Raw genomic sequence first — 26,927 nt, forward strand, 5'->3', positions numbered from 1 at the left:
CTATGTCTCACTCTAGATAGGATTTCTTTTTCCTGACTGTGCCGAAGCTTCCCCTCCAAGCCAGACTTAGAAATATAACATTTTCCCTGGGGCAGGGGAATCCAGAACTAGAGGGCATAGGTCTAGGGTGAGAGGGGGAAGATATAAAAGAGACTTAAGGGGCAACATTTTCACACAGAGGGTGGTGCGTGTGTGGAATAAGCTGCCAGAGGAAGAGGTGGAGGCTGACAACATTTAAAAGGATCTGGATCGGTATATGAATAGGAAGGGTTTAGAGGGATGTAGACCAAGTGCTGGCAAATGGGACTAAATTAGGTTAGGATATCTGGCTGCCATGGACGAGTTGAACGAAGGGTCTGTTTCCGTGCTGTACATCTCCATGACTCTATGCACCTTCACTGTCATTGGGTTAAAATCTGGCAGAGTAGGCAGAGTAGGACTCTCCAGCCGGAGCTGCTGTGCTCCACCTGTTCTTTTTCTTTTCTTTCTCCCTCTCTCCTCCCTTCTCTCGGCCTCAGAACCAGGCCCCAGTCTCTGAAGTGGAGTTGAAGGAGATGCCAGCGGCCAGAGCAAGAATGCCAGTGAACAGCAGGATGCCGGCAACCAGCTGCCCAGTGCAGACCATGGCAATAGCAGCCCGGTGCAGGAGCAGGGGCAACAGCTCAGTGCAGAGCATGGTGGCAGCCAGCAGTCAGACCACATGGAGGTCCCTTGCGCTGGTCTGCTGTAGAGAGTCTTTGGAGAGAGACTATGATATTTTTCTTTTTAACTTTGCTTCTTAGTTTTCTGACCTATGGTTAAACTGTGTATCATTGTAATGTAACATTTTCTTCATTTCTCTATTCTGTAACTAAGAATTATACCTAAGATGAGTGTGGTGCTGGAAAGACACAGCAGGTCAGGCAGCATCCGAGGAGCAGGATAATTGATGCTTCGGGCACAAGCCCTTCATCAAGAAGGGCTTCCTGATGAAGGGCTTATGCCCGAAATGTAGATTCTACTGCTCCTCAGATGCTGCCTGACCTGCTGTATCTTTCCAGCACCACACTCTCGACTCTGATTTCCAGCATCTGCAGTCCTCATTTTCTCCTTATACCTAAGATGGCACTGAAGTGGTTTGAGTGCGTGACAATAAAGCTAATTCAATTCAATTCAATTTAAATCCTGGAACTGCCTTCCTAACAGCACCATGGGTTAAATAGTCTATGCTAAATAGACTGCAGTGGTTCAAGAAGGTCCAATACCACCTTCTGAAGGGCAACAGGGATGGTCAACAATTGCTGGCCTAGCCAGTGACATCCACATCCTGTGAATTAATCAAGCACATTGCAATTATGTGGACAGGCTGGATGGACTGTTTATAAGTTTGTACTATTCTACGATATATGAACAGACAAGGAAGTGAGTGACCATGTTTTTATGGTAACTGAGTTTCATTCAACTAATGTTACTGACAACTGGCCACCTTCCAGGTCTGAGCAGCCAACACAAGCATGCAATCATGTTTCTATTGCATGCTGAATGCTTGGCTCTCACATGCAGCTCTCTCCTCAGACATTCAGGCATGGTGTACCATGGCAAAATAGGAGATTCTGCCAGGTTAAAGAGAGGAGCAGAGTCCCAGGATCAGCTTCACTATGTGCCCACCTTCTGACTCTCCCTTTCCCTCCAGTCCCTATCTTTCTGTCTCTCTCTCTCTCTCTCTCTTTCTCTCTCTCTGTTGCCTTTCCAGAATGGAGAATTACCCATAGTGGGCCTCAGAACTTCTCACTGAAACCAGGACCGCTGTCCAGTATGTGGGGTGGAGTCATAGTGACCTTTTGTAAATAATATGACTCTCTAACTGAAGTAAATAATAACCGGCACTCTAAATTTAAAGATGTAAAAATGAATGTGCTATCCCACTCTTCAACCACCAAATCCCCAACCCCATGAGTGGAACCCTATAGTAAACTGAGGGAAGACCTTGAGCTAACTATTTCAATAATTTGTCACAAAACTCAGTGCTGGAAAATACAAACAGAGTATACAGTGTTTGAGGCTATTCTAAAGAATTCTGCCTTTCTAAAAATGTGTTCATGAAAGCAAGAAATTGGGGAAGCCTATTTTTGCTTATTTGAGTCATTACTGAGAAACTGATACTGTCCAATCACAAAGAGATATTTCCTTCCTTATCCATAGCGGGTTTATGAAATCTAACACAAGGGGAGGGCTTGGACTTACCAGTACGGCAATGTCAGAAAATCAATGTAATGCCTACTGGTGGATTTATGACCATGAGGCAGGAGGAGGAGAATGCAAGAAATGGGAGCGTGTATGGGCCATTCAACCCCACTAGCCTGTTGCACTACTGTACATCATGGCTGACCTTTTACTTCAACATACTTTTCCCACGTTATCCTCATATCTCTTCATTTGTGTAATATCTTGAAATGTACTGATCTTTGTTTTGAAGAAGCTAAATGATTGAACCCCCATAGCTCTTTGGGATTGAGAATTCCCAAGATTCACCACCCTTTGAGAGAAGAAGTGCTTCCTCATCTCAGTCTTAAATGGTCTGGCCCTCATTGTGAGACTCTGTCTCTGAACCCCAGGGAAAATATCCTTCCTGCAAGCTACCCTGTTGAACCCTGTAAGAATTTTGTATATTTCAATGAGGTCACACCTCATTCTTTGAAACTCTTAGAATAGCTGGTTGGGCCAAGATTTATTAACAATCCCTAATTGCCCCAAGGGCAGTTAAGAGTCAACCACACTGCTGTGGATCTAGAGTCACATGCAGGTTAGGCCAAATCAGGATGGCAGATTTCCTTAGGGAACCAGATTTTTTTTTCGAGTGCAGACAATTTTATTCATATTCCATTACCAGGAAGAAAGGAAACACCCGAGTGGCCAGTGACAAGCAGTGCCCTTCTCAAAACAAGGCAATGCCAAAGTGATCCAAAAAGTGAAGGCGGGGGCGGAGGGAGGGCGGGGGGGTGCTAGGGATCAAATCAAAATAGAATCGGAGGGGGAAATAAAACACGCCATGCCCCGTGGTGCCCAGCTCTCCCTGAAAACCTCAAGGGTATTGATAGACACCATGTGCTCCCTCTCAAGGGAAGTGAACCAGCTGTTTTTGATTACAACAATTGACATTGATTATATAGTTGCCATTAGTCCAGTTTTTATTCCAGATTTTCATTGGATTCAAATTTCACCAGCTGCCATGGTGGAATTCAAACTCATGTCCCAGAATATTAACCTGAGGTTCTAAATTGCCACTTGAGTAACATTTCCACTATCCCTCCCACACCTCTATTTCTCCAAAGGATTTCACTACTCCATCTGACACCAATGGAGTATCAATGAGGTGAGTAGCCTTATGCTGTGTTACCTCCAGCCAAACATCATTCGGAAAGGGAATGGACACTGTGTATCCAAGACCTTGTTTGTTTCAGATGATAAACCTCTTTTACCTTGGAAATTAGAATGCTCTGAAGTAAATAGGTCCCTAATACCCATTTTTACTCAAATATTGTCAAAACCTGTACTGTGTACATGCCAATATGTTCCACAGAAGGGGTTTAGTAGCTGTCTAGCTTAATGGGCCTTGAAGTAGCTGGACTATTTTCCAAACATGGTCTGAGTTACTTCTGCCATGGGACCCCACCCTTCATGATAGTGACTCCCTCCTGAGATTTACCTTGCTAGGACCCAGATGCTCACCTGCCAGATTTAAATGAATCCAGTGTCTCAATGGTGGGGGGCCTCTTTACCGCTTGAACAAGAAGCAACCAACCAAAGTTGAAAATTGTCTCAATTGATTTCATTTAAAAGTCTCTATCAAATTTACCAATTACGATTTGCTTTTACTGAATTCACATTGACTGCATGTGCTTCTCTAAAAGCTGATTTCTTTAATTGCAGATTATGGATTCTGAGAGTTTGCGCACAATTGACATTACATTATTTGGTTCATTGTTCCCTTGCTTACCTTTTTCTCCCTTCTTTAAAAATAGCATTACTTTGACTACCCAGCCTCACAGCACTCCTTTCATACTTCAGGAGTATTGAAAAACTGTGCCATGTCTGACTTCCGTCAGCTGTCTATGTAAAGATGTCCAAGCCCAGTGGGCTTATCCAATTTGTTTTCTGCTCATTTTTCAAATGCCAATGTCTACACTTCTTTCTAACAATTATTCCACAACCTCCTCTTGAACACCTATATTTTCATTGGCTCCAAGATTTGTAAAAGCAGACTTTTATCTTTTCATTGTAGGAATCTATTCATTCTACCCTCTGTCCATTTCATTTGAACATTTTCCATACTAATTCTATTTGCTGCCTTTCCTGCCTAATTAGTTTGGCTCAGATTTGTTCCTATCTCATTGAACATTACTTTATTTCCAATTCAGCTCCCTCATCAAACACGGCTGTTCTTACATGGAATATAACTAAGTTGTGACTCATTATTTCCCAATTATTTTCTCTATTTTTGCATCATTTATTTGTCCTACTTAATTTCCCAGAACAATGGTTCCTATCCAATTAAAATGTTAAAGTTATTCCAATTTTTCACTCAAGGTCATGGGTCTTGAGTTAGAGGATACACAGTGAGTGGAAGAAAAATTAGAAAAGATGTAAGTTGTTTGAAAGCAATTTAATCTAGAGCATGATTGGAAAGAATGTTAATGGGTTTTGTGATATATTTTCATCTGAGACAGGAAGGAGTTGAGCAGATAATCTCAGATGACAATTAAGGTTTCTGTACTTAACAAGAATGTCTATTTATCACAAATAAATATACTCTAGCTACAGGTTCAGAATTATGAACCATTGGCATACAATTCTGCTGTGTAAAACTCTAATCTCCTTATAAACTCCCCCTTAAGTGTGTGTGCATGCTCCCACTCTCACACACGCATAAGAAAAAAAAGATTTGTTTTGATTTATTACTGTCACATAGACCAAGGTACAGTGAAACGTCATGTCTTACATGCATTACAGGCAGATCATACGATACAAATGCATCAGGATAACAGAACAGAGTGTAGGATACAGTGTTACAGCTGCTGAGAAGGTGTCAAGAGAGATCAACATGAACATTAAAGAGGTCCATTCAAAAGTTTGATAACAGCAGGGAAGAAGCTGTTCTTGAATCTGTTCATATGTGTTGACAAACTTTTATACCTTCTGTCCGATGAAAGAGGGTGGAAGAGAGTTAAACCGGGGTGGGAGCGGTCTTTTGTTGTTATGTTGGTTGTTTTCCCAATGCAGCGGGAAGGATAGATAAAGTTGATAGATGGAAGACTGGGTTGTGTGATGGACTGGAATGTGTTCACAACTCTCTGTAGTTCATTGGTTCTTGGGAAGAGTAGTTGCCATACCGCGCTGTGATGCACCCAAATAGGATGCTTTCTATGGTGCATCTACAAATATTTGTAAGAGTCTTTATGGAGCCAGGAGGGGACTTGAGAGGTCGTTGGCAGACAGGATCAAGGAAAACCCTAAGGCTTTCTATAGGTATATCAGGAATAAAAGAATGACGAGAATAAGATTAGGGCCAATCAAGGATCGGAGTGGGAAGTTTTGCGTGGAGTCCGAGGAGATAGGGGAAGCACTAAATTAATATTTTTCGTCAGTATTCATACTGGAAAAAGACAATGTTGTCGAGGAGAATACTGAGATACAGACTACTAGAGTAGATGTGATTGAGGTTCACAAGGAGGAGATGTTCACAATTCTGGAAAGTGTGAAAATAGATAAGTCCCCTGAGCCAGATGGGATTTATCCAAGGATTCTCTGGGAAGCCAAGGAGGAGATTACAGAGCCTTTGGCTTTGATCTTTGTCATTATTGTCTACAGGAATAGTGCCAGAAGACTGGAGGATAGCAAATGTTGTTCCTTTGTTCAAGAAGGGGAGTAGAGACAACCCTGGTAATTATTGACCAGTGAGCTTTACTTCAGTTGTGGGTAAAGTGTTGGAAAAGGTTATAAGAGATAGGATTTATAATCATCTAGAAAGGAATAAATTGATTGGGGATAGTCAACATCATTTTGTGAAGGGTAGGTCGTGCCTCACAAACCTTATTGAGCTCTTTGAGAAGGTGACCAAACAGCTGGATGAGGGTAAAGCGGTTAATGTGGTGTATATGAATTTCAGTAAGGCATTTGATAAGGTTCCCCACGGTAGGCTATTGCACATAATACAGAGGCATGGGATTGAGGGCGATTTAACGGTTTGGATTAGAATTGGCTAGCTGAAAGAAGACAGAGGGTGGTGGTTGATGGGAAATGTTCATCCTGGAGTTCAGTTACTAGTGATGTACTGCAAGGATGTGTTTAGGTCCACTGCTGTTGTCAGTTTTATAAATTACCTGGGTGAGGGAGTAGAAGGATGGGTTAGTAAATTTGCAGATGACACTAAGGTTGGTAGAGATGTGGATAGTGCCGAAGGATGTTGGGGGTTACAGAAGGATGTAGATAAGCTGCAGAGCTGGACTGAGAGGTGGCAAATGGAATTTAATGTGGAGAAGTGTGAGGTGATTCACTTTGGAAGGAGTAACAGGAATAAAGAATAAGGTTCTTGGTAGTGTAGATGAGCAGAGAGATCTCAGTGTCCATGTGCATAGATCCCTGAAAGTTGCCACCCAGGTTGACAGGGTTGTTAAGAAGGCATATGGTGTGTTAGCTGTTATTAGTAGAGGGATTGAGTTTCAGAACCATGAGGTCATGCTGCAGCTGTACAAAACTCTGGTGCGGCCACACTTGGAGTATTGCGTACAGTTCTGGTCATCACATTATAGGAAGGATGTGGAAGCTTTGGAAAAGGTTCAGAGGAGGTTTACCAGGATGTTGCCTGGTATGGAGGGAAGGTCTTACGAGGAAAGGCTGAGGGACTTGAGGCTGTTTTCATTAGAGAGCAGAAGGTTTAGCGATCACTTAATTGAGACATATAAGATAATCAGAGGGTTAGGTAGGGTGGACCGTGACAGCCTTTTCCTCAGATAGTGATGGCGAGCATGAGGGGACATAGCTTTAAATTGGGCAATGATAGTTATAGAACAGATGTCAGAGGTAGTTTCTTTACTCAGATTGTAGTAGGGGCATGGAACGGCCTGCCTGCAACAGTAGTAGACTCACCAACTTTAAGGTAAAAACAATGACACCGCTGAAGCCACGGTGGCATAGTGGTTAGCACTGCTGCCTCATAGCGCCTGAGACCCGGGTTCAATTCCCGCCTCAAGCGACTGACTGTGTGGTGTTTGCACATTCTCCCCGTGTCTGTGTGGGTTTCCTTCGGGTGCTCCGGTTTCCTCCCACAGTCCAAAGATGTGCAGGTCAGGTGAATTGGCCATGCTAAATTGCCCGTCGTGTTAGGTAAGGGGTAAATGTAGGGGTATGGGTGGGTTGCACTTCGTCGGGTCGGTGTGGACATGTTGGGCCGAAGGGCCTGTTTCCACACTGTAATGTAATCTAATCTAATCAAACGCCAACTCGAGGACACCTCTTCCTACCGCCCCCTCGATCATGACCCCACCCCCCATCACCAAACCATCATCACCCAGACCATACAGAACCTCATCACCTCAGGAGATCTCCCACCCACAGCTTCTAGTCCGGGAACCCTGCACTGCCCGGTTCTACCTCCTTCCCAAGATCCACAAGCCTGACCACCCTGGCCGACCCATTGTCTCAGCATGCTCCTGCCCCACTGAACTCATTTCTACCTACCTCGACACAGTACTATCCCCCCTAGTCCAGGAACTCCCCCACATACGTTCGAGACACCACCCACGCCCTCCACCTCCTCCAAGACTTCCGTTTCCCTGGCCCCCAACGTCTCATCTTCACCATGGATATCCAATCCCTTTACACCTCCATCTGCCATGGCCAGGGCCTCCAAGCCCTCCGTTTTTTCCTCTCCCGACGTCCCCAACAGTACCCTTCCACCGACATTCTCGTTCGTTTGGCCGAACTGGTCCTCACCCTTAACAATTTCTCCTTCGAATCCTCCCACTTCCTCCAGACCAAAGGGGTAGCCATGGGCACACGTATGGGCCCCAGCTATGCCTGTCTCTTTGTTGGCTACGTAGAACAGTCGATCTTCCGTAATTACACCGGCACCACTCCCCTCCTCTTCCTCCGCTACATTGATGACTGCATTGACGCCACCTCGTGCTCCCGCGAGGAGGTTGAGCAATTCATCAACTTCACCAACACATTCCACCCTGACCTTAAATTTACCTGGACCATCTCTGACACCTCCCTCCCCTTCCCGGACCTCTCCATCTCCATTAATGATGACCGACTTGACACTGACATTTTTTACAAACCCACCGACTCCCACAGCTACCTGGATTACACCTCTTCCCACCCTACCTCTTGCAAAAATGCCATCCCGTATTCCCAATTCCTCCGCCTCCGCCGTATCTGCTCCCAGGAGGACCAGTTCCACCACAGAACACACCAGATGGCCTCCTTCTTTAGAGACCGCAATTTCCCTTCCCACGTGGTTAAAGATGCCCTCCAACGCATCTCGTCCACATCCTCCACCTCTGCCCTCAGACCCCACCCCTCCAATCATAACAAGGACAGAATGCCCCTGGTGCTCACCTTCCATCCTACCAACCTTCGCATAAACCAAATCATCCGCCAACATTTCCACCACCTCCAAAAAGACCCCACCACCAGGGATATATATTCCCTCCCCACTCCTTTCCGCCTTCCGCAAAGACCGTTCCCTCCGTTACTACCTGGTCAGGTCCACGCCCCCCTACAACCCACCCTCCCATCCTGGCACCTTCCCCTGCCACCGCAGGAATTGCAAAACCTGCGCCCACAACTCCTCCTTCACCTCCATCCAAGGCCCTAAAGGAGCCTTCCACATCCATCAAAGTTTTACCTGCACATCCACCAATATCATTGATTGTATCCATTGCTCCCGATGCGGTCTCCTCTACATTGGGGAGACTGGATGCCTCCTAGCAGACCGCTTTAGGGAACATCTCTGGGACACCCGCACCAATCAACCACACCAACATTTCAACTCCCCCTCCCACTCTGCCGAGGACATGGAGGTCCAGGGCCTCCTTCACCACCGCTCCCTCACCACCCGACGCCTGGAGGAAGGACGCCTCATCTTCCGCCTCGGAACACTTCATCCCCATGGCATCAATGTGGACTTCAACAGTTTCCTCATTTCCCCTTCCCCCACCTTACCCTAGTTCTAAACTTCCAGCTCAGCACTGTCCCCATGACTTGTCCTACCTGCCTATCTTCTTTTCCACCTATCCACTCCACCCTCCTCCCTGACCTATCACCTTCATCCCCTCCCCCACTCACCTATTGTACTCTGTGCTACTTTCTCCCCAACCCCACCCTCCTCTAGCTTATCTCTCCACGCTTCAAGCTCTCTGCCTGTATTCCTGATGAAGGGCTTTTACCCGAAACGTTGATTTTACTGCTCCTTGGATGCTGCCTGAACTGCTGTGCTCTTCCAGCACCACTAATCCAGAATCACCAACTTGAAGGGCATTTAAATGGTCATTGGATAGACATCTGGATGAAAATGGAATAATATAGGTTAGATGGGCTTCAGGTTGGTTTCACAGGTCAGTGCAACATCGAGGGCTGAAGGGCCTGTACTGTGCTGTAATGTTCTATGTTTTATGGACATAGAGTCATTGAGTCACAGTCATACAGCATGGAAACAGACCCTTTGATCCAACCAACCCATGCTGAACATAATCCCAAACTAAACTAATCCCACCTGCCTATTTCCTGGCCCATATCCCTCCAAACCTTTCCTATTCATGCACTTATCCGAATGTCTTTTAATCATTGTAATTGCACCCACACCCACTACCTCCTCAGGAGGTTCATTCCACACGTGAACCACCCTCTGTGTAAAAAATTTGCCACTTGTGTCTTTTTAAAATCTCTCTCCTCTCACCTTAAAAATGTTCAGACTTGTCTTGAAATCCCCATCCGAGGGGAAAGAAACATACCATTAACCCTATCTATACCCCTCATGATTTTATGAACTTCTATAAGGTTACCTCTTAACCTCCTATTCTCCAATGAAAAAAGTTCCAACCTATCCAGCCTTTCTTTATGCGAAATTTCCTTAGCCTTCTGAGGAAGTTATTCATGGATAGAAAAACTGGGAAAGCAGTTCAGTGGCTCCTGTTCACAAGGATTACTGAGATTATTCTTATGATTCTTGTGCTGGTCAGAACACTGCTTCACCATCGTCCTTCTCTGGTTGCTTCCATTACTTTCTAAGAGTCATGGGATGGTTGGTTCTCATAAAATGTTTCTAATTTATCAATTAAAAGTCACAACATACAGTAACTGTTGATGGAAGGATAAACTGATCTTCTTCAGGCTTAAAGTGGCATTTATTGTAGAAAACAGAGAGGGTTTCTGAGCTGTTGGAGATCTAAAAAGCTTTTCTTTTTCTTGTTCACAGCCCCAAGCTGATCAGCTACCTGAGAACTAATCAAATAGTTGTTGGAAAATGGAAGGCCATTGTCATTGAAAACTGGTAACAAGTCCACAAACCAATCAGCTACTTGTATTAACCACAGCTCTATCTGTACACACTTCAGCTCCAGTTTGTCTGCAACCACACTTCAACCACTGCTCAAATATGCAGCTGTATAAATGATGCTTGCATTGAGTGCCTGGTTACTTGCTTTCAAAAAAGAATCAAACCGTTCAAAAACAGTTCTTTTCTCACTTTAGTCCTCAATTAGAAATACAGGAAAAATATAAAAAGATGTGGTCTTTACTGAAGTTTTGAGTATATGCTGCACTGTTAGAGGTGCAGTCGTGTGAATTAGATAAATGGTACCATGTGGCCTTGCAGGTGGATGCAATGGACCAGATGGTACTATTTATTTTGAAGAAAAATTGGGGTAGAGTTCTTCCCACTCTTCAGGGCAATATTTATTTCTCAACCGATGCTACAAATGTTGTAAAAGGGTGTAACAACCTAAAGGGTTAATATGAAGGAGTGCCTTAAATACCACCCACAATTATGATGTTATGTGGACTTGATGAGGTCACAGCTTATGATCTTGAATGATTAAGACTTACCGTTTAGCTTCTCCTCATAGTTTCTGCAACAATGTCTGTCATCGCAGTGTAATGTGTAATTAGTTGCTATCATGCAACAAACTACATCATGTTTAAGACAAGAGCATCTTCTCATTAGACCAGGAAATACCTTTCTTCTACCTTGCCTGTAAATCTATGCCCAGAAAGAAGATGGTGGCAGGAAAGTGAACCAATGAGCAATAGTGCAGATGGCCTCATACAACATGCTGATCTGCAATGAGGATTGCTCATACTAAATGGTCAACCCTCATGTTGTTTTTGGGAGCTTGTTGTGCGCAAATTGCTGCTATGTTTCCTCAACCGTAACTAGACTTCATAAGTACTTCATTGGCTTTAAATCATTGGAATTGGGATGGGTGGAATGGCAGGATCTTGTGAAAATAACAGAAGTGTGAAGTTACAGGAAACAGGAGATGAAAGTAATGGTCAGAATAAGATCAGAAACAATGTGAACATAAATGGTCAGGGAACAAAAACATTTATAAAACTGAGCTGCCTAAGGAATGCTAAAAATTAAGTCAAAGTAGCAAAATATGCTGTCTTTCCAGCAATTTAGACAGCATTGGAAATAAAATTTGGGGAACTGGAGGCAATAATTTGCACCAAGAAACCAAAAACATGAAACGTGTCTACATGAAAAGTAGGGCTGACAATAAAATATTAAAATAAAATATGAAATAATCAGAAATGATGAAGAAGAGGGATTAGTAGCTGTACGAATCAGAGGTAAACTCACGGCAATAGAAAAAATGAATGCCACTGACAGAAGCTCAAACAGAATCGACATGAATTGAATTAGAAGGTGATAACAAATTGATCTCACCCTCAGAGGCATACTACATGATGCCCAATCCTGACAACTTGATCTTGTCAAGTTTTGTGCACCCTCGTATGGTTACAAATGTCATTGCAATATGTAAAAAGCAATTCTTGATAAAATATACTTTTTTGTTGAATGTTTAAATATCTCGTGCATTTTTTGACGAATTAAATGTAAATAACATTTTTAAACATCTCCAGCAAGGAAATTTTGATAAGTTTACTTTGAATCCCCCTTTATCAACCCCTTGCTTAGGAGATAAGTTGATTCCCTTTGTAACCAGGCTGCTTAACCTTTAGAGTCATAGAGACGTACAGCATGGAAACAGACACTTCTGTCCAACTTGTCCATGCCAACCAGATATCTTAACCTAATGTAGTCCCATTTCTTCTTTCATGAGTCCTAAATTGCTCAGGAGCTGAGCAACCTCTTCCTGGACCGAGGTTACTAAGCCATCTATGTTTATTGTTGAGTTTTTTTTGTATTTTATAATAATTCCAATACAGCATGTTTCTGTTCTTATATTATGTCTTTTACTCTACCTTTGATTTTCTTTCTCTTTTCTCCCACATATTTTCTCAGAATGTGAGCCTTGGACACTGAGATTAGTCTGCACATTAGCTCAAAGAGCTGTATTTCTACTATTTAAGAAAATGTAGATTTAAGATGATTTGACCAAGATCTATAAAATGACTGTGCTTGCACAGACAAATTGTTTCAACTGGCAAGTTTGAAAAGACCAGGTCCTCTCAGTTTCCAGTTATGTAAGAGTAGAATTAAGTTGGATGTTGAGTAATTATTTGCTTGGTCATTTATCACATTGCTGTGTATGGAACTTAATGTGTGCAAATATATGTCATATTTCTTTACATTACAACAGTGACTACTCTTCCAAAAGAAGAACTGTAAAGCATTTGGGAAGTTCTGAGGTCATGAACGGTGTAAGACTTTATTTTTTAATTATGAATCATTTTTATGTAGAATTCTGGTTTGTGATCATTGTGCACAGGAACTCTGTGTAAACCACAGACTGAAAACCCCAATGTAAGTAAATCCTCTTTCCAGGGACAGTGCAGGTGAAGCTCTGATCTACCCACAAGAGGAAGCAAGAGTCTATTGTCCTACTCTGACTCATCTAATTAGAGAAATAATTTTCCTTCAGGCCATGATGCAGTAATTTTGATTTAATCATAAAATTACACATGATTATACGTGTTGAGTTGGCCACTTAAAGACCTCAGTTGACCCATGTGTGGGCATACCACTGCTAGTAAAATTGTAGTGTGGGTGGACAAGGTAGTTGCAGGGAACAAAGTACATGGAAATGGCACCCAATTCCAAAGCCTCCACTATCTGCCAATTCTCCTTCGTGTGTGGAGCATTTATCCCCATACCTTAATTTGGGGCCTAATATCTGTTGTAGTAGCCCTCACAGGAATTGGTTTGGCCTAGGTCGATCCAGATGCCAGGCCTAATGTATTTAGAACTTCCAAGCATGAATGCAGTTGCCATAAAATAAATGCTATCACACTTCAATAACCTCTCCAATCAACTGCATGGCGCTCCTGAGGGCCATTGCTAGCTCTGATTGGTCCCCTTACTGTTGTCTGCCCTCCAGCCTTAAAGCATCTACCTGGTTGCAACTGACAGTGAGGCAAACAGTCCAAAATTTGTTTTGGAGCCTAGACATTCTTTTGTATTTAAACATTATCTTAAAATGGACAGTCAGAGGAATCTCTCATCCCAGCTATCTATGCTGGACTCAAACCCAGTTTCTGGAAGTAAAAGGACAAGTTGTTAATCCTATGTACCATTCTGCACCTTTTCTACTCAACTGAACCCATTATTAGACTCAGACAACTTCATTTGGTATGATGACCCTTCCAGTTCTTTATCAGATACTTGACAGATGATGTGTAAGGTGAGCTTTATTACAGTTTGTTCACTACAAAGTTTCAAATGTTAAAGGAACTTAATGAAGAAAGTAAAAAATGCACATGCTTTGCAGCTGTGAGATTAATATATGGAAAGTGTCATATTTCCAGAGGTCAAAGCAAAATTTCTTGCAGATTTTTAAAAACCTTTTAATTAATTACCTTCCAAAATCAAACTAATAAGTTAGAAAACAGTGAGGACAAAAACATTTTTTTGACAAGGTGATGAAGCTGAACTATTCCAGAACAACCCGTAGAAATCCCTTTTGATTTAGAAATCTAAAATCCTTTAGCTATTGTGATAGTCACTAGCATTGGTGTAACACCACTTCATTTTATCCAGCCAAGCCTCAAACCACTTTTTCATAAAACTTCCACCTCTCAAAAACATTAATCTCTGGAATTATCTTCTGAAGATAATAACAATTTTCTGGAATGTCCATCAACTCTCTGAACTATACCCCACAATCCCCAGTGTTCTGATGTTCCGAAGGGTTTCCTGAAGGATGTCCAAAGACACGAGCCACCAGAGATGAGAAGGACTGAAATCTCTCAAGTGTTCTAAACAATGTACAGTTCAGCTCCCAATCTCTGATCTTGTGTATCTTGACAGGCCTATTATCCGCAGCAACTCTGTCTATGGTCCTGTCATCTGCGCTGCTGTCCGAGTTCTAAAAAATAACAAGTACTGAACATTAACAAGACAGCAAAAATTACCCCAGTAGCACAGCTAATGTGATATTTTGCACAATTTGAATTACATCACACAGTAAATATCATGGATGATTTAGCCATTTGGAAACTGGATGGTGCAGTTGGGCTAGATGCTCCACTTTCACCTCGGGGATGTGGGTTTAGATCAATTCAGGGTGAAGTGATGAAGTATCTCCTCTCTGTTTGTTGAAAGGGTTCTCTATTTGGCCAGCGTGTGGAGGTCACAGTACAAAAATTAATAAAAAATAACTGACATTACAAATGGTTCTTGTTAGTATTCAACCTCCTTCCTCTTCTGGTTCATAGCACATATTTTGAATATGAGACACTTGATTAAGAAGTATATGGAATAGAATTTATTAATATCAAGTTTAAGTGAAAGGCTTAACTAGACACAGAGTGTGGCTTTCAGTTTCTGTATCATTCAGCTCTTCAAAGGTCTTATAAATACCAAACTTCTCTGTGCATCACATTTTTCCGATATTAAAAGTACAAATCACTGAAAAGAGCTCATGCCGTGTTTTCCCAAATGCTTTCTGAACAACCTATTCATGTCGTAGTTGTCTACTTCAAAGCTACTTCCGTCAAACAAGACATCCTGCCCAACCTTTTCTTAATCTTGCCGAATGAAGAATAGATTTTATAAACCATTGTCAATGGATCTCTAATATGTTTAATACATCAGCCGCTAAAGTTTGACGTCCGTCTCTCATGGCTGATTTCATTACTCTCACACTTTCTTGCACAAGCATTTTTCTAACGGAACATTGAGATGCTAAAAGCAGAAGGTGAGCTACGGTTTCTTTTCACCACATTTGAAAGTCATTCTGTTTATATGTATTAGAACGTTCGTTGCTCCAAGATACAAAGGATTTTGATTATTAACCTCTAATTACGCAAGATGTCTAACATACAAACGTCCAACAGTTACTCTTCGAACGACTGTTCTCCATTCCTTTCAAGCCTGCCGTCATCACTCCCCTCTTCAGAAAACGCACCGGCAATATTTCCTTTAAAATATGTTGTGGGTGATAGTTTTATTTTTAGTGCATGGTCCATTTAAACTTTGTGCGTGGCTACGCACACATACATCACAGCACAAGGCCAGCGTAGTACCCTGCAGGCAGCTTAGTGGCCGCGCACATATGCAGCAGCAGCAACATTGCCTTCCAACCTCCTAAATGATAGAAAATAACATTACCTTGATTGACTTGAGGAGATCCAAGATGATTTTAGAAAGATTATACGCAAATTTCCGCATGTCGCTGTTGTGCATTGACTCTTCCACGTTTCCAAGTTGGCTGAACTGATTGCGGTAATATGACAGGCCTTCTTTAATTTTCTTAAGGCACGCCTGAAAGAGTCAGAGGGTAAAGATACTTTGGTGATACCAATCTTCGTGCTGTAAGCGTTTGTCTGTAGTGATATACATTTCTACTCAAGTCCCGTTATCCACAGTAGTTTGGCCCATGAACTTTTCCATAGTTGGCATTTATCATGCCGCGCTCTGATGGTTTAGCAACACTAAGATGACATGGATGAATGTCAAGATCTCTGAAATTGCTGGAAAAGCTCAGCAGCTCTGGCACCACCTGTGAAGAGAAATCAGAGTTAACGTTTCGGGTCCGGTGACCCTTCCTCAGAACCAATTTTTATTTTTGTTTCTGATTTACAGCATCCTCAGTTCTTTCGGGTTTTATTGGTCGGTCACATGGCTGAACAGCATCACAACCACAACACCTAACGTTGCCTTCATCTAACATTCATCAGAGCACACTACACAAGCCTACCGGTGTGGCCCGGTGCTTTAGTGATTGGGACTACTGCCTCACAGCGCCAGGGATCTTCGGCGATTGTCCGCGTGAAGTTTGCACGTACTCCCCGTGTCTGTGTGGGTTTCTTCCCACAGTCGAAAAATGTCACTCATGGGAAGTGTCATTTATTATAGGGTGGGGGGGGGGGGGGGGATGGTGCGGTGGGTCTGTAAATTAAGAGAAGTTTCCTTTCATAAAGCATATTGAGTTTAAGGACAATCCAACAGTCACTTTTACTGATACCAGCTTTTTAAAAGTTCTCAAACTGCCAAAGCGGGTTTTGATGACACTTTCTGATGCATTATTCATCCAGCAACAGAACCACTGAGTTGCCATACATTGTCAGCGACTGCTTACCTCTGGAACTGTCCTGAGTGTGATGGGGTCACAGTTATCACTGACTTCGATACGTGGGATGTCCTCACTGTCATTCAATTTAAAATTTCTCGGGCAATGCTCCTGTACAGAAAATCATGGTCGGATCATTATATAAATAGCTTTAACACATTATCATATTTTAACTTCACCAATTTTCGTTTGACAGCCATTTTATGCCATACTGCGGTGTCTTGATGCCCTCGTTACTCATTCCCAAAAAATCTGTCCACCGCTGCAATCCTGATCCTATTGATACAGGTGCCGCGTTCCCCTATTTTTTCTTACTAGACTACACGCAGCATTCCCAGCAGAACACAACCCCAGCAGAATTCAGCACATGCCAAAGTTTGAACCGGGAACTTCCCTATGTTCGCCAGGCGCATCCTCCAGCCGATTGAAATTGGACGCTGGATGTATAAAGCCAGGAACAGGTATCACATGATCAACTATGGCACAGCAAAGGTTTAAGTGCCATGCTAGTCTGTGACAGTCAACTGTTGCGAAAGGTAAAAACAATGACTGCAGATGCTGGAAACCAGATTCTGGATCAATGGTGCTGGAAGAGCACAGCAGTTCAGGCAGCATCGAGGAGCTTCAGCAAAATCGACGTTTCGGGCAAAAGCCCTTCATCAGGAATAAAGGCAGAGAGCCTGAAGCGTGGAGAGATAAGCTAGAGGAGGGTGGGGGTGGGGAGAAAGTAGCATAGAGTACAATGGGTGAGTGGGGGAGGAGATGAAGGTGATAGGTCAGGGAGGAGAGGGTGTGTTGCTAAAGACCAAGAGAACATGAGGTGGAATTTTTTTTTTAAATTACGATCATTGACGTGTCTCATTTCCTGTTGTGCAAACACATGTTGATGCAATGCATTCGACCCCATTTACCTGCGCCTTCTGTACAAACTGTATTTTGTTTCTGCATTCTCCGGGACAGTAATAGGTTCAATAGTTGACATTTGTGGAAAATAATCCTTTCACAATTGAATTGTGAAATTTATTTTTATAAAGATGAATGTCTCTGTGAAGTTCTGACTTTTTTTTACAACTGGAAGTTTGACTGTGCAATGTTCGTGTGCCAGGTTCGCCTTCGTGACAGTTACCACCTCATTAAACAACTTTAGCTGACGCAACACAAGAACTTGTCGCCTGTTAAATTCCGGCCAAACACGATGACCCACGGTTTATTTCTCCATTGGCCTGTGTGTTTGTGGACAGTGCGCTCGAGCCAGCATTTGGGATTCGGGGAATGGTGTGGATGGGTGAGAGTATGGAACTATTAAACGGTGTACTTCTAACAGTCGTTTGTAGAATGTAAATTATCGCCAACAGTTATTCAATTTGAGGGAGGGGAATGACAACAACTGCACAGAATATTTCTTTCTAACCAACTCCTTTCATGAGAACTGGTGACAGTAGAAGTCCAGAGATGCCTCTTTACTATTACAGCGAATAATTATTCACCAAGAGGCAGTACTCCTTTTGGCATTTCCTCAGCGTCCCTGCAGTTAGGCGATGAGACGACTTTAAATCTTGCGGGCCTGTTGACGGAATTCAATTTCTCATTCACTTTAACGTGAGTCAAGGTGATGTGAAAGGAAATACGAACAAAAAAGGCGGAGATAATGATGATGAAATACCATCGACCCAAAACGTTTATTCTATTTTTTTTCCACAGGCGCGACCTGATCTGCCAACTCTTACTAACCTCTCTAGGTAGCTAAAATTTATTCAATTTCCCATCCCGCACAGGATTCCAAAAATTAAGGATTTCCTCATCCGTGGTTCTTAGTTAAACATCACACAACACCAGGTTATAGTCGAACAGGTTTATTTGAAAGTACTAGCTTTCGGAGCGCTGCTCCCTCATCAGGTAGTTGTCGTGATTTTTAACTTTTAACTGGTGTTGTGTGATTTTTAACTTTGCCCATCCCGGTCCAACGTCGGCACCTCCACATCATGGTTCTTAGTGTAATTGTACACGGGGCTAAATTAATTCTAACCTATATCTTTAAAAGGACGCGACATTGAATTGAAAATAGAGCAAAGAACTGCGGATTTTGGAGATCTAAAACAAAAACAGAAATGGCTAGAGGAACTCAGCAGGTCTGGCAGCATCTATGGAGGGAAAGCAGAGTTAATGTTTCGGTTCCGGTGACTCTTTATCAGTCCTGCTGAGTTTCTCCAGTAACTTCTGTATTAAATTGAAAATGTTCGGCTGAGTTGTGCCACTACTACCTGGAAGTAAGTGTCACAACATCGGATACCGGCTAACTCAGTCCAGGATGATGGGGGAATCTAGGTGCTTCCTGGTAAATCCAGGACTCGGTACCAAACTACTGGTACACTTATCCATGGAACCAATCATTCGAAGATTCAAGAATTAGGATGTGAAATTGTTTGGCCCAATACTTGATCATTATTTTCTGATGTGTACTTTTATATTAATTATACATTACTAAAACTTACACTACTGAGCATAATTGTAGCTGGAATTTGATACAAAAGAGTCAGGGTTTGTGCTTACCAGAAAATATTTCTGAAAATATGAATTATTTTGAATCGTACAGTTACCACCTGTAAGAAACGGCTTATTCTATACTATCGGAGGAACATGTTTCCCTAATTCTCCCATTAATAATCTTGTCTACTGGATATTTAATATAAGAATTTTGCTGAAAAGAAAGACACGTTGCCAAAGCTTTTCGAAAAGGGTGCTGATCGGTTGATAAGCCCTCTGACAGACCAAGACTTTGCCGTGTCTCCTATTGTGTACTGTATTTGGTGTGATGGTCTGAAATGTGGCAGTCTTGCCTGTAACCAGAGAAGTGCGCGACGAGCTTTGCAACATGTCTGTCTTTCAGAAATATTCAAATTCGAATTTTCTTGGCTCCCTCCTCACATGCAAAAGTCTATACACAGGGAATCCCAGCCTCAGCTCTACTGTAAATGAAGGTTTTCGTGAATCACTATCGACTCCTTTATGCAATATCCATAATTCAAAGGTTTGAGAGCCTTTATACTTCTGTTGGTTCTCATTTTCTTCAAACTGCACTTAGAGCTTCAACCTGCTTTTATTTTGATGTTTGTCCAGCATTTCGTTAATATTCGCTCTAATATAAATTACTACTCACAAACTAAAGATATAAAGAAACTAGATTGCGTTAAAATAATGATAAAATATTTGCACCGAATTATTTACAGAATGTGATCTTTTTATAGATTCAGTCCCTGTCCAAAACAATTCGGCTTTTCAAAATGCTGTGTAGATTTCTTTTACAAGCTAATTTTACAATATTTAATTCTTATAATGTCAATACTTTACTTGGAGCTACCTGCCTTAGAATAAAAGGCATTTGCAGAGTTCATAGCTTTTTTTTAATCATTGGATTACAGTTAAATAAACTGGGAAAGTTTTAAAATAAACTTTTGCAGTGACTTACCCATCCATGCATGTAGTTAAAAGCCTTGGAAGTGAGGTTCCTGGAAAGAATTCGACAGGATGTCCAACTGGACAGTTGATCGGGGACTGAGCTCGTGATCCCAGCCACATTGAGCAGCAAGATGAGCGTCAGCAACTCGCCACATTTTTTCATGGCTCACTGAAAATGTAGCAGCTCAGCACTGATGTACAGCAGACTGTCAAGCACAATCGACTACAAGACACAACAAGTCATGCCTTTATAGGGTTTGGTGTTAGAGCGGGATTTCCCACTTAAAATCCGAAGAGAGGAAGAGTGATTCAATGCAAATACCTCGGCCAGATTACCTGTCCAACCAGAATACTGGACATAGGGTAAGGCTCGTTTTTCGCATACATAAAACAGTTTCCACTACGGAATCCTCGATTCGAAAGGAACCAGATAGTTTCACCTCGGTGGCGGAAAAGCTTTTATCAAACATAATTTGGGACAAAGTTAACTGTCACCCGGGCAAATGTGGATTAATTAAGACCATGAGGTAACAGAAAAAGTTGGTAGGGTAATTCGTTTGATTTGCCTACATGGACTTCCAACAAGTGTTTGATAAAGTGCCACACAACAGGTTTATCAACAAACTTGAATCCCCTAAATAAATGTAACAACGACACCATGCATATACATGAATGACAAGAATACGCTGCAGACAAGAATGCCCTGAGGAATGGTACATTGGTGAGACTGAACAGAGGGTCTGGCAATGGGTGAATGGACACCGCACAACAATCACCTGACAGGAGTGTTCCCTCCCAGGTGGGGAACACTTCAGTGGTCCGGGACATTCGACCTCAGGACTTCAGGTGACCATCCTCCAAGGCAGACTTCGGGACAAGCAACAACACAAAGTGGCCGAGCAGAGGCTGATAGGCAAGTTCAGTACCCATAGGGATGGCCTTAACCGGGACCTTGGGTTCATGTCACACTACAGGTAACCCCACTGCACTACACACGCTCTCTCTCACACACGCTCTCTCTCTCACACACACTCATACAGACCCATACACTCACACAGACCCTCTCATACACAAGCTCTCTCTTACGCTCACACGCACACCCTCTCACAGACTAATACCCCTTTACACTCTCACACATGCACATACACACACTCTCTACACTCTCTCACAGACACTCATACCCCCCCCCCCCCCCCACACACACACACGCACCCACATGCACTCACACACTCATTAAGTTTGTGGGGTGAATTTGTACTTGCAGAATTACATTTTATTTTGCTCAAAAACTACATGAATCAATGTAAGATTCTGTAAATCTTTTTTTTGGAAATAGAATCAGTCTGAACATGGGCGCAGCTAGCCTCACACAGGGCTCATCACACCTTCAATGCATTATCTGAACTGACATGGCATCAATTGTTAAAGTTCACTTGAGAGTGTAACTTTAAAAAAAAAGTTCTGGGATTTATATATGAAAGACCTGAAACCAACATGGTCATTCTAAAAGATGAGAGACTTAACACACAATCCAGCTCTTTTTCAATATATAATTTCAGTAAACTTCTGCTATGAATTCTGTGTCTTATGATCTTATACTCCACAACCACCTGATGAAGGAGCAGGGCTCTGAAAGCTAGTGCTTCCAAATAAACCTGTTGGACTATAACTGGGTATTGTGTGATTTTTAACTTTGTATACCCCAGTCTAACACTGGCACCTCCAAATCAAGAGTGCAGGACACTTTCAAAATCTGGAACTGACTCAAAACATGGAGTATTATGAACTGTGAGAAGGATAGTGATAGAATTCAAGAGGATAGAGGTTGGTGGAATGGGCACACCTGTGGCAGATTAAATTTAATGCATAGAAACGTGAAGTAATTAATTTTGCTGGGAAGAATGAGGAGAGGCAATATCATATAAAGGATACAATTCTAAATGGAGTACTCTTGAGGTGCAGTGCTATTGTCTCTACCTCTGGGCCAGAAGGTTTGCATTCAAATTCCACCTACCCCAGACCTGTGTCACATGACTGACCAAACTGATAAAAATATATGCAATTCTAATAGATGTGCAGGAACAAAAAGACCTAGGGATAAATATCCACAAACCGTTAAAGGTTGCAGGTCAGAAGGCATTGTGACCTTTACAAATAGAGACATAGGAGAATTGTATGGAGTTTAATGGTTTTTGTCCTCTGGCAGGAGAGGTGTGAAGAGGCTCGCATTGCCCCCTTTGGGGTAGGCCCACGGAATTACAAGCCACTAGTGGGTTTCCACAGAATCAGGACTCCAGGGGAAGAATGTCCCACCTACCAAGAGCTACTGGCCAATTTGCTCAGCAGCATCATTGGGAGAATGGTGACTGCTAAAGAATGACAGCAGAGACCCAGGGTCAAGAAAGTGATGACAGGAGGGGTTTCATAGGGTGGGGATCACAGGGGGAGGAGTTTATAGGGGTCAGCAGCAAGAGAAGGGGGGTTGATGGTCTCCCTTGCCAATGTTGCATCCCTTAATACTGAGTGCCTTTGAACAAGGGATCTCTCCCTCCTCCCCTCCAGGCAGAAACTCAAGCAACTCACACAGGTTTACATGTTACGCATCCCACATGGCAACAGGCCATATGCTGGGTTAATACCAGTGGTGGGAAGAGGCCATTAATTGGGCATGAGTTGCTTCACATGTCAACAGCTCCCTCTGCACAATTAAATGAAATCACTGCCTCCAAACACACAGGGGGGGTTGCAAAAAAAGGAACTGTATAAGATTATAAAGAGTATAAATAGGGTGGATAGAAAGACATATTCTCCATTAGTATAGGGGTAAATAACTAAGAGGCATAGATTTAAGAGAAGAGGTAAATTTGAGGAGTTTATTTTTCACTCAGAGGGTGGTAGAAGTCTGGAATTCACCGCCTGAAAAGGTGGTTGAGTCAGAAATTCTTGTAACATTTCAGCAATATGTAGAGATTCACTTCTGTTGCCATAACCTCGAGGGTTATGGTCCAAAAGCTGAAAAATGGTATTAGTGTAGGCAGACCTTTGTTAATCAGTGCCAACATGATGGGGCTGATGATCTTTTTCAGTGTGTACGTGTCTATGAGTCGATGAGCCTGGGTTATGATGAACCTTTATATTGCAAGTTGTAAGAATTCTGCAGTTGACAATCTGACAAATAGATGTTAAGGAATCATGGGATCATAAAGATGAACAGCATGGAAACAGACCCTTTGGTCCAACCTGTCCACGCCGACCAGATGTCCTAACCTAATCTAGTTCCATTTGCCAGCTTCAAACCCTCCCTATTCATATAGCCATCCAGATGCCTTTTAAATGCTGGAATTGTACCAGCCTCCACCACTTCCTCTGGCAGCTCATTCCACACATGCACCACCCTCTGCATGAAAAAGGTGCCCCTTAGGCCCCTTTTATATCTTTCCCCCCTCACCCTAAACCTATGCCCTCTAGTTTTGGACTCCCCCACCCCATAGAGAGTGAGGGTGTAGCTCCCTAGAATGCAAACAGGTTAGCAACATGACATAATCCAATTTTGTCTATCCTATCCATGCCCCTCACGATTTTATAAACCTCAATAAGGTCACCCCTGAGCCTCCGATGCTCCAGGGAAAACAGCCTATTCAGCCTCTCCCTATAGCTCAAATCCTCCAAAACTGGCAACATTCTTGCAAATTTCTTCTGAACCCTTTCAAGTTTCACAACATCCTTCTGATAGGAAGGAGATCAGAACTGCATGCAATATTCCAAAAGTGGCCTAACCAATGTCCTGCACAGCCACAACATGACCTCCCAATTCCTATACTCAATGCTCTGACCAATAAAGGAAAACATACCATACACCTTCTTCACTATCCTGTCTACCTGCGACTCTACTTTCAAGGAGCTATGAACCTGCATTCCAAGGTCTATTTGTTCAGTAACACTCCTTAGCACCTCACCATTAAGTGTATAAGTCCTGCTCTGCTTTGCTTTTCCAAAATGCAGCAACTCACATTTATCTAAATTAAAAGCGTCTGCCAGTCCTGAGTCCATTGACCCATCTGATCAAGATCCCACTGTGCACTACATCTCCAATTTTGGTGTCCTCTGCAAACTTATGAACTATACCTCCTATGCTCACATCTAAATCATTTATATAAATGACAGAAAGTAGTGGACCCAGCACCGATCCTTGTAGCCCTCCACTGGTCACAGGCCTCCAGTCTGAAAAACAACCCTCCACCACCACCCCCCTGTCTTCTATGGCAAATCCTTAACCCTTTCACAGTAATTCACATAGAAACTGTGGGGCTTATAGGTCAATCTACATCTTGGAGATAATGATGCTGAGTTTGACCTTGCCAAATCCTCTTGCACCACTCACCATGGGTAGAAGTAACCATTACCAAAGCAATCATGCATAAATTAGGACGAGTGATTGATTGAATTAATAAATCAGTTTTTTTAACTAGATAATAGCAAGAGAAGTTATATAAATCACTGCATTAACAATTATTTATTAAATTCAAAAGTATGATTAGCAATATTTAAACTTAAATATTCAACATGTAAACTGCTGTTAATTGATATTATTGTAGACAGGGTTAACTAATAAAATGAACTAAAAAGCTTATACATGTAGTGATTCAACCTTAAATGAGTTGATCTTGTTATACATTATTGTTATTATTTATTATTGAGATCTAGGTACATGAAATTTCACAAATTAATGTATGATTTGAAAGATTAATTAAGGGTGTAGCTCTCTAGAATGCAAACAGGTTAGCAACATGACATAATCAGACTTTAATTTATCCAATTAATCTAATACTGTATACTAATGGTTTGCAATTTTTATAACTTATACAACTTTGGTTTTTTTGAGCTAAGCTATTGAGTTGTGTATTTGCCACCTTTGTATGTCCATATTAACTTTTGGTATGTGGGAGTGATGAACTTTATTCTGTAGGTGTGTTATCTGTAATTCTCCGAAATTCTGCTCTGATTAATTCCACATTACATATTAATATCTGTGTCTGGACTGTTGGCTTTCAAAGTTCATGATAAAATTTGTGATCCTTGTGAAATGCTGACAATCTAACAAATGGGTTGTCAAGCTGATGGCTAGGGTCTATGGGGGAGGATTTTCTTTGGTCTGCATTTTCCTTTCCTCTGAGTATTTGCCTTCCTCTTTATTTCTGAAAAAAAATCTTTATCAATTTTCAAACAATGTGTCTGGGGCATCACCGCTAAATATTGTCATCCTGTCAATGCAAATGAAAATGAGGATGGATATATAACAGACTGATACTGCATCTATTGCTCTAAATCAAAATTAACTGGGTGAAAATCATAACATCAGGTGAAAATGGCTGTGTACTGTTCTAGTCTGATTTCTCCACCAATTAAACCCATGTCTCTTCACCAATTAGCAGTTCAGGAAGTAAGAGTTCTTTTGGTATGAGTTGAATATCAGAGAGTTTCTGCATTGCTCATGGTCAATACTGTATATCTCCCTAAAGGAACTGAAGCAAAATAGATTGATTGCTCATTTATTTCATTTACTGTTCATGGGATCATGCTATGTACAAATTGGTTGCCACGTTTGCCAACAGTCACCATACTTTAAAAGCTTTCAATTGGGTGTGAAGCTTTTTCAGACATCCTGGAGATGTGAAAAGTGTTATTTAAATACATGTTAGCACTTTCTGTCCTTCATCAATGAGATAAATCATATCAATTCACTTACAGAAGAAACAGAAATGATACAAGGATATGTTAATCAATCCCATACTGCTTTTATCAAAGGGACTGAATCAAAAATTTGTGCTGAAATGTCATGGCTCCACTGCAAACATGAGCAGTCTTTGAACACTGCTCTCACTGGAGCCCAGGTCTGTTCAGTATACCCTACACTATTTGTCAGATCCCAATCAAAATAAAGTTTGCCAGCTACTTTTATCAGGAAGACACTGCCCCCCCTTTAAATATGATGTGGAGGTGCCAGTGTTGGAATGGGGTGGACAAAGTTAAAAATCACACAACACCAGGTGAGAGTCCAACAGGTTTATTTGGGAGTACGAGCTTTCAGAGCGCTGCTCCCTCATCAGGTAGCTTTGGAAGAGGATCATAAGACACAATTGAAAGCAAAAGATTACAGTGTCATGCAACTGAAGAGATATATTGAACAAACGTAGATTGCTGTAAAGTCTTTCATCTTTTAGAATGGGTTGAAGGTTTTGGTTCATTAATATGTAAATCCCAGAACTTCTTTTAAGTCACATTCTCGAGATAACTTAAAGTTTTATTTAAAAAAAGAGACATCTCAGCACAGACAATGCATTAAAGGTGTGTGGTTAGAGTCTGTCTGTAGCCCAATCTTGAGTCAGACTTGTTCTATTTCCAAAGTAGGAATTTATAAAATATTACATGGATTGACTGCCTGCATTGACTGTCAGCAGACTGTGTGCTTTTTGAGCAAAATAGATTGTATCTGAAAATATAATTCTGCAAATGCAAATTCACCCCAGAGACTTATATGTGTGCGTGGCTGCATGAGAAAGAGAGAGAGTGAGTGTGTGCATGAGTGTCAGTACGCATGAGAAAGTGTGTGTTACCATGTGTGTATGCTTGGTAAACTGTGTGTGTGATGGAATATGCACCTGTGAGAGGGTGTGTGCGTTGGTGTGAGTGTGGGGGGGGGGGGGTGTATGTGTGTGTGTATTAGAGTCAGAGAGA

General features: G+C 42.1%; 1 protein-coding gene across 2 annotated transcripts; it reads right to left on the reverse strand.

Annotated features, from left to right (window-relative positions):
* Positions 1 to 13,836: 13,836 nt before the first annotated feature.
* LOC122543417 (interleukin-23 subunit alpha-like) lies at positions 13,837 to 20,377 on the reverse strand. 2 transcript variants are annotated; one of them, XM_043682130.2, is made up of 4 exons: positions 20,203 to 20,377; positions 16,746 to 16,847; positions 15,776 to 15,928; positions 13,837 to 14,531 (listed from the first exon to the last, which is right to left on the reverse strand). In XM_043682130.2, the coding sequence occupies exons 1-4, from the start codon at positions 20,353 to 20,355 to the stop codon at positions 14,316 to 14,318; spliced, it is 624 nt and encodes a 207-aa protein (XP_043538065.1). In that variant the 5' UTR covers positions 20,356 to 20,377; the 3' UTR covers positions 13,837 to 14,315. The 2 variants fall into 2 exon arrangements, with proteins under 2 accessions (XP_043538065.1, XP_043538066.1); XM_043682131.2 differs by lacking the exon at positions 20,203 to 20,377 and adding an exon at positions 17,108 to 17,402.
* Between the last annotated feature and the right edge of the window lie 6,550 nt (positions 20,378 to 26,927).

Source organism: Chiloscyllium plagiosum, unplaced genomic scaffold, assembly GCF_037043375.1.
Source record: "Chiloscyllium plagiosum isolate Xiang-an unplaced genomic scaffold, Cpla_swu_hap1 HiC_scaffold_53X, whole genome shotgun sequence".
Classification (NCBI taxonomy): Eukaryota; Metazoa; Chordata; class Chondrichthyes; order Orectolobiformes; family Hemiscylliidae; genus Chiloscyllium; species Chiloscyllium plagiosum.

Excerpts from the sequence above, each read along its gene's own strand:
- LOC122543417 (XM_043682130.2), bottom strand. The coding sequence starts at position 20,355 with ATGAAAAAATGTGGCGAGTTGCTGACGCTCATCTTGCTGCTCAATGTG. Across the intron at positions 16,848-20,202 it reads TTAACTACATGCATGGATGG|GAGCATTGCCCGAGAAATTT; the intron begins GTAAGTCACTGC and ends TTTTCTGTACAG. Across the intron at positions 15,929-16,745 it reads CACTCAGGACAGTTCCAGAG|GCGTGCCTTAAGAAAATTAA; the intron begins GTAAGCAGTCGC and ends TGACTCTTTCAG.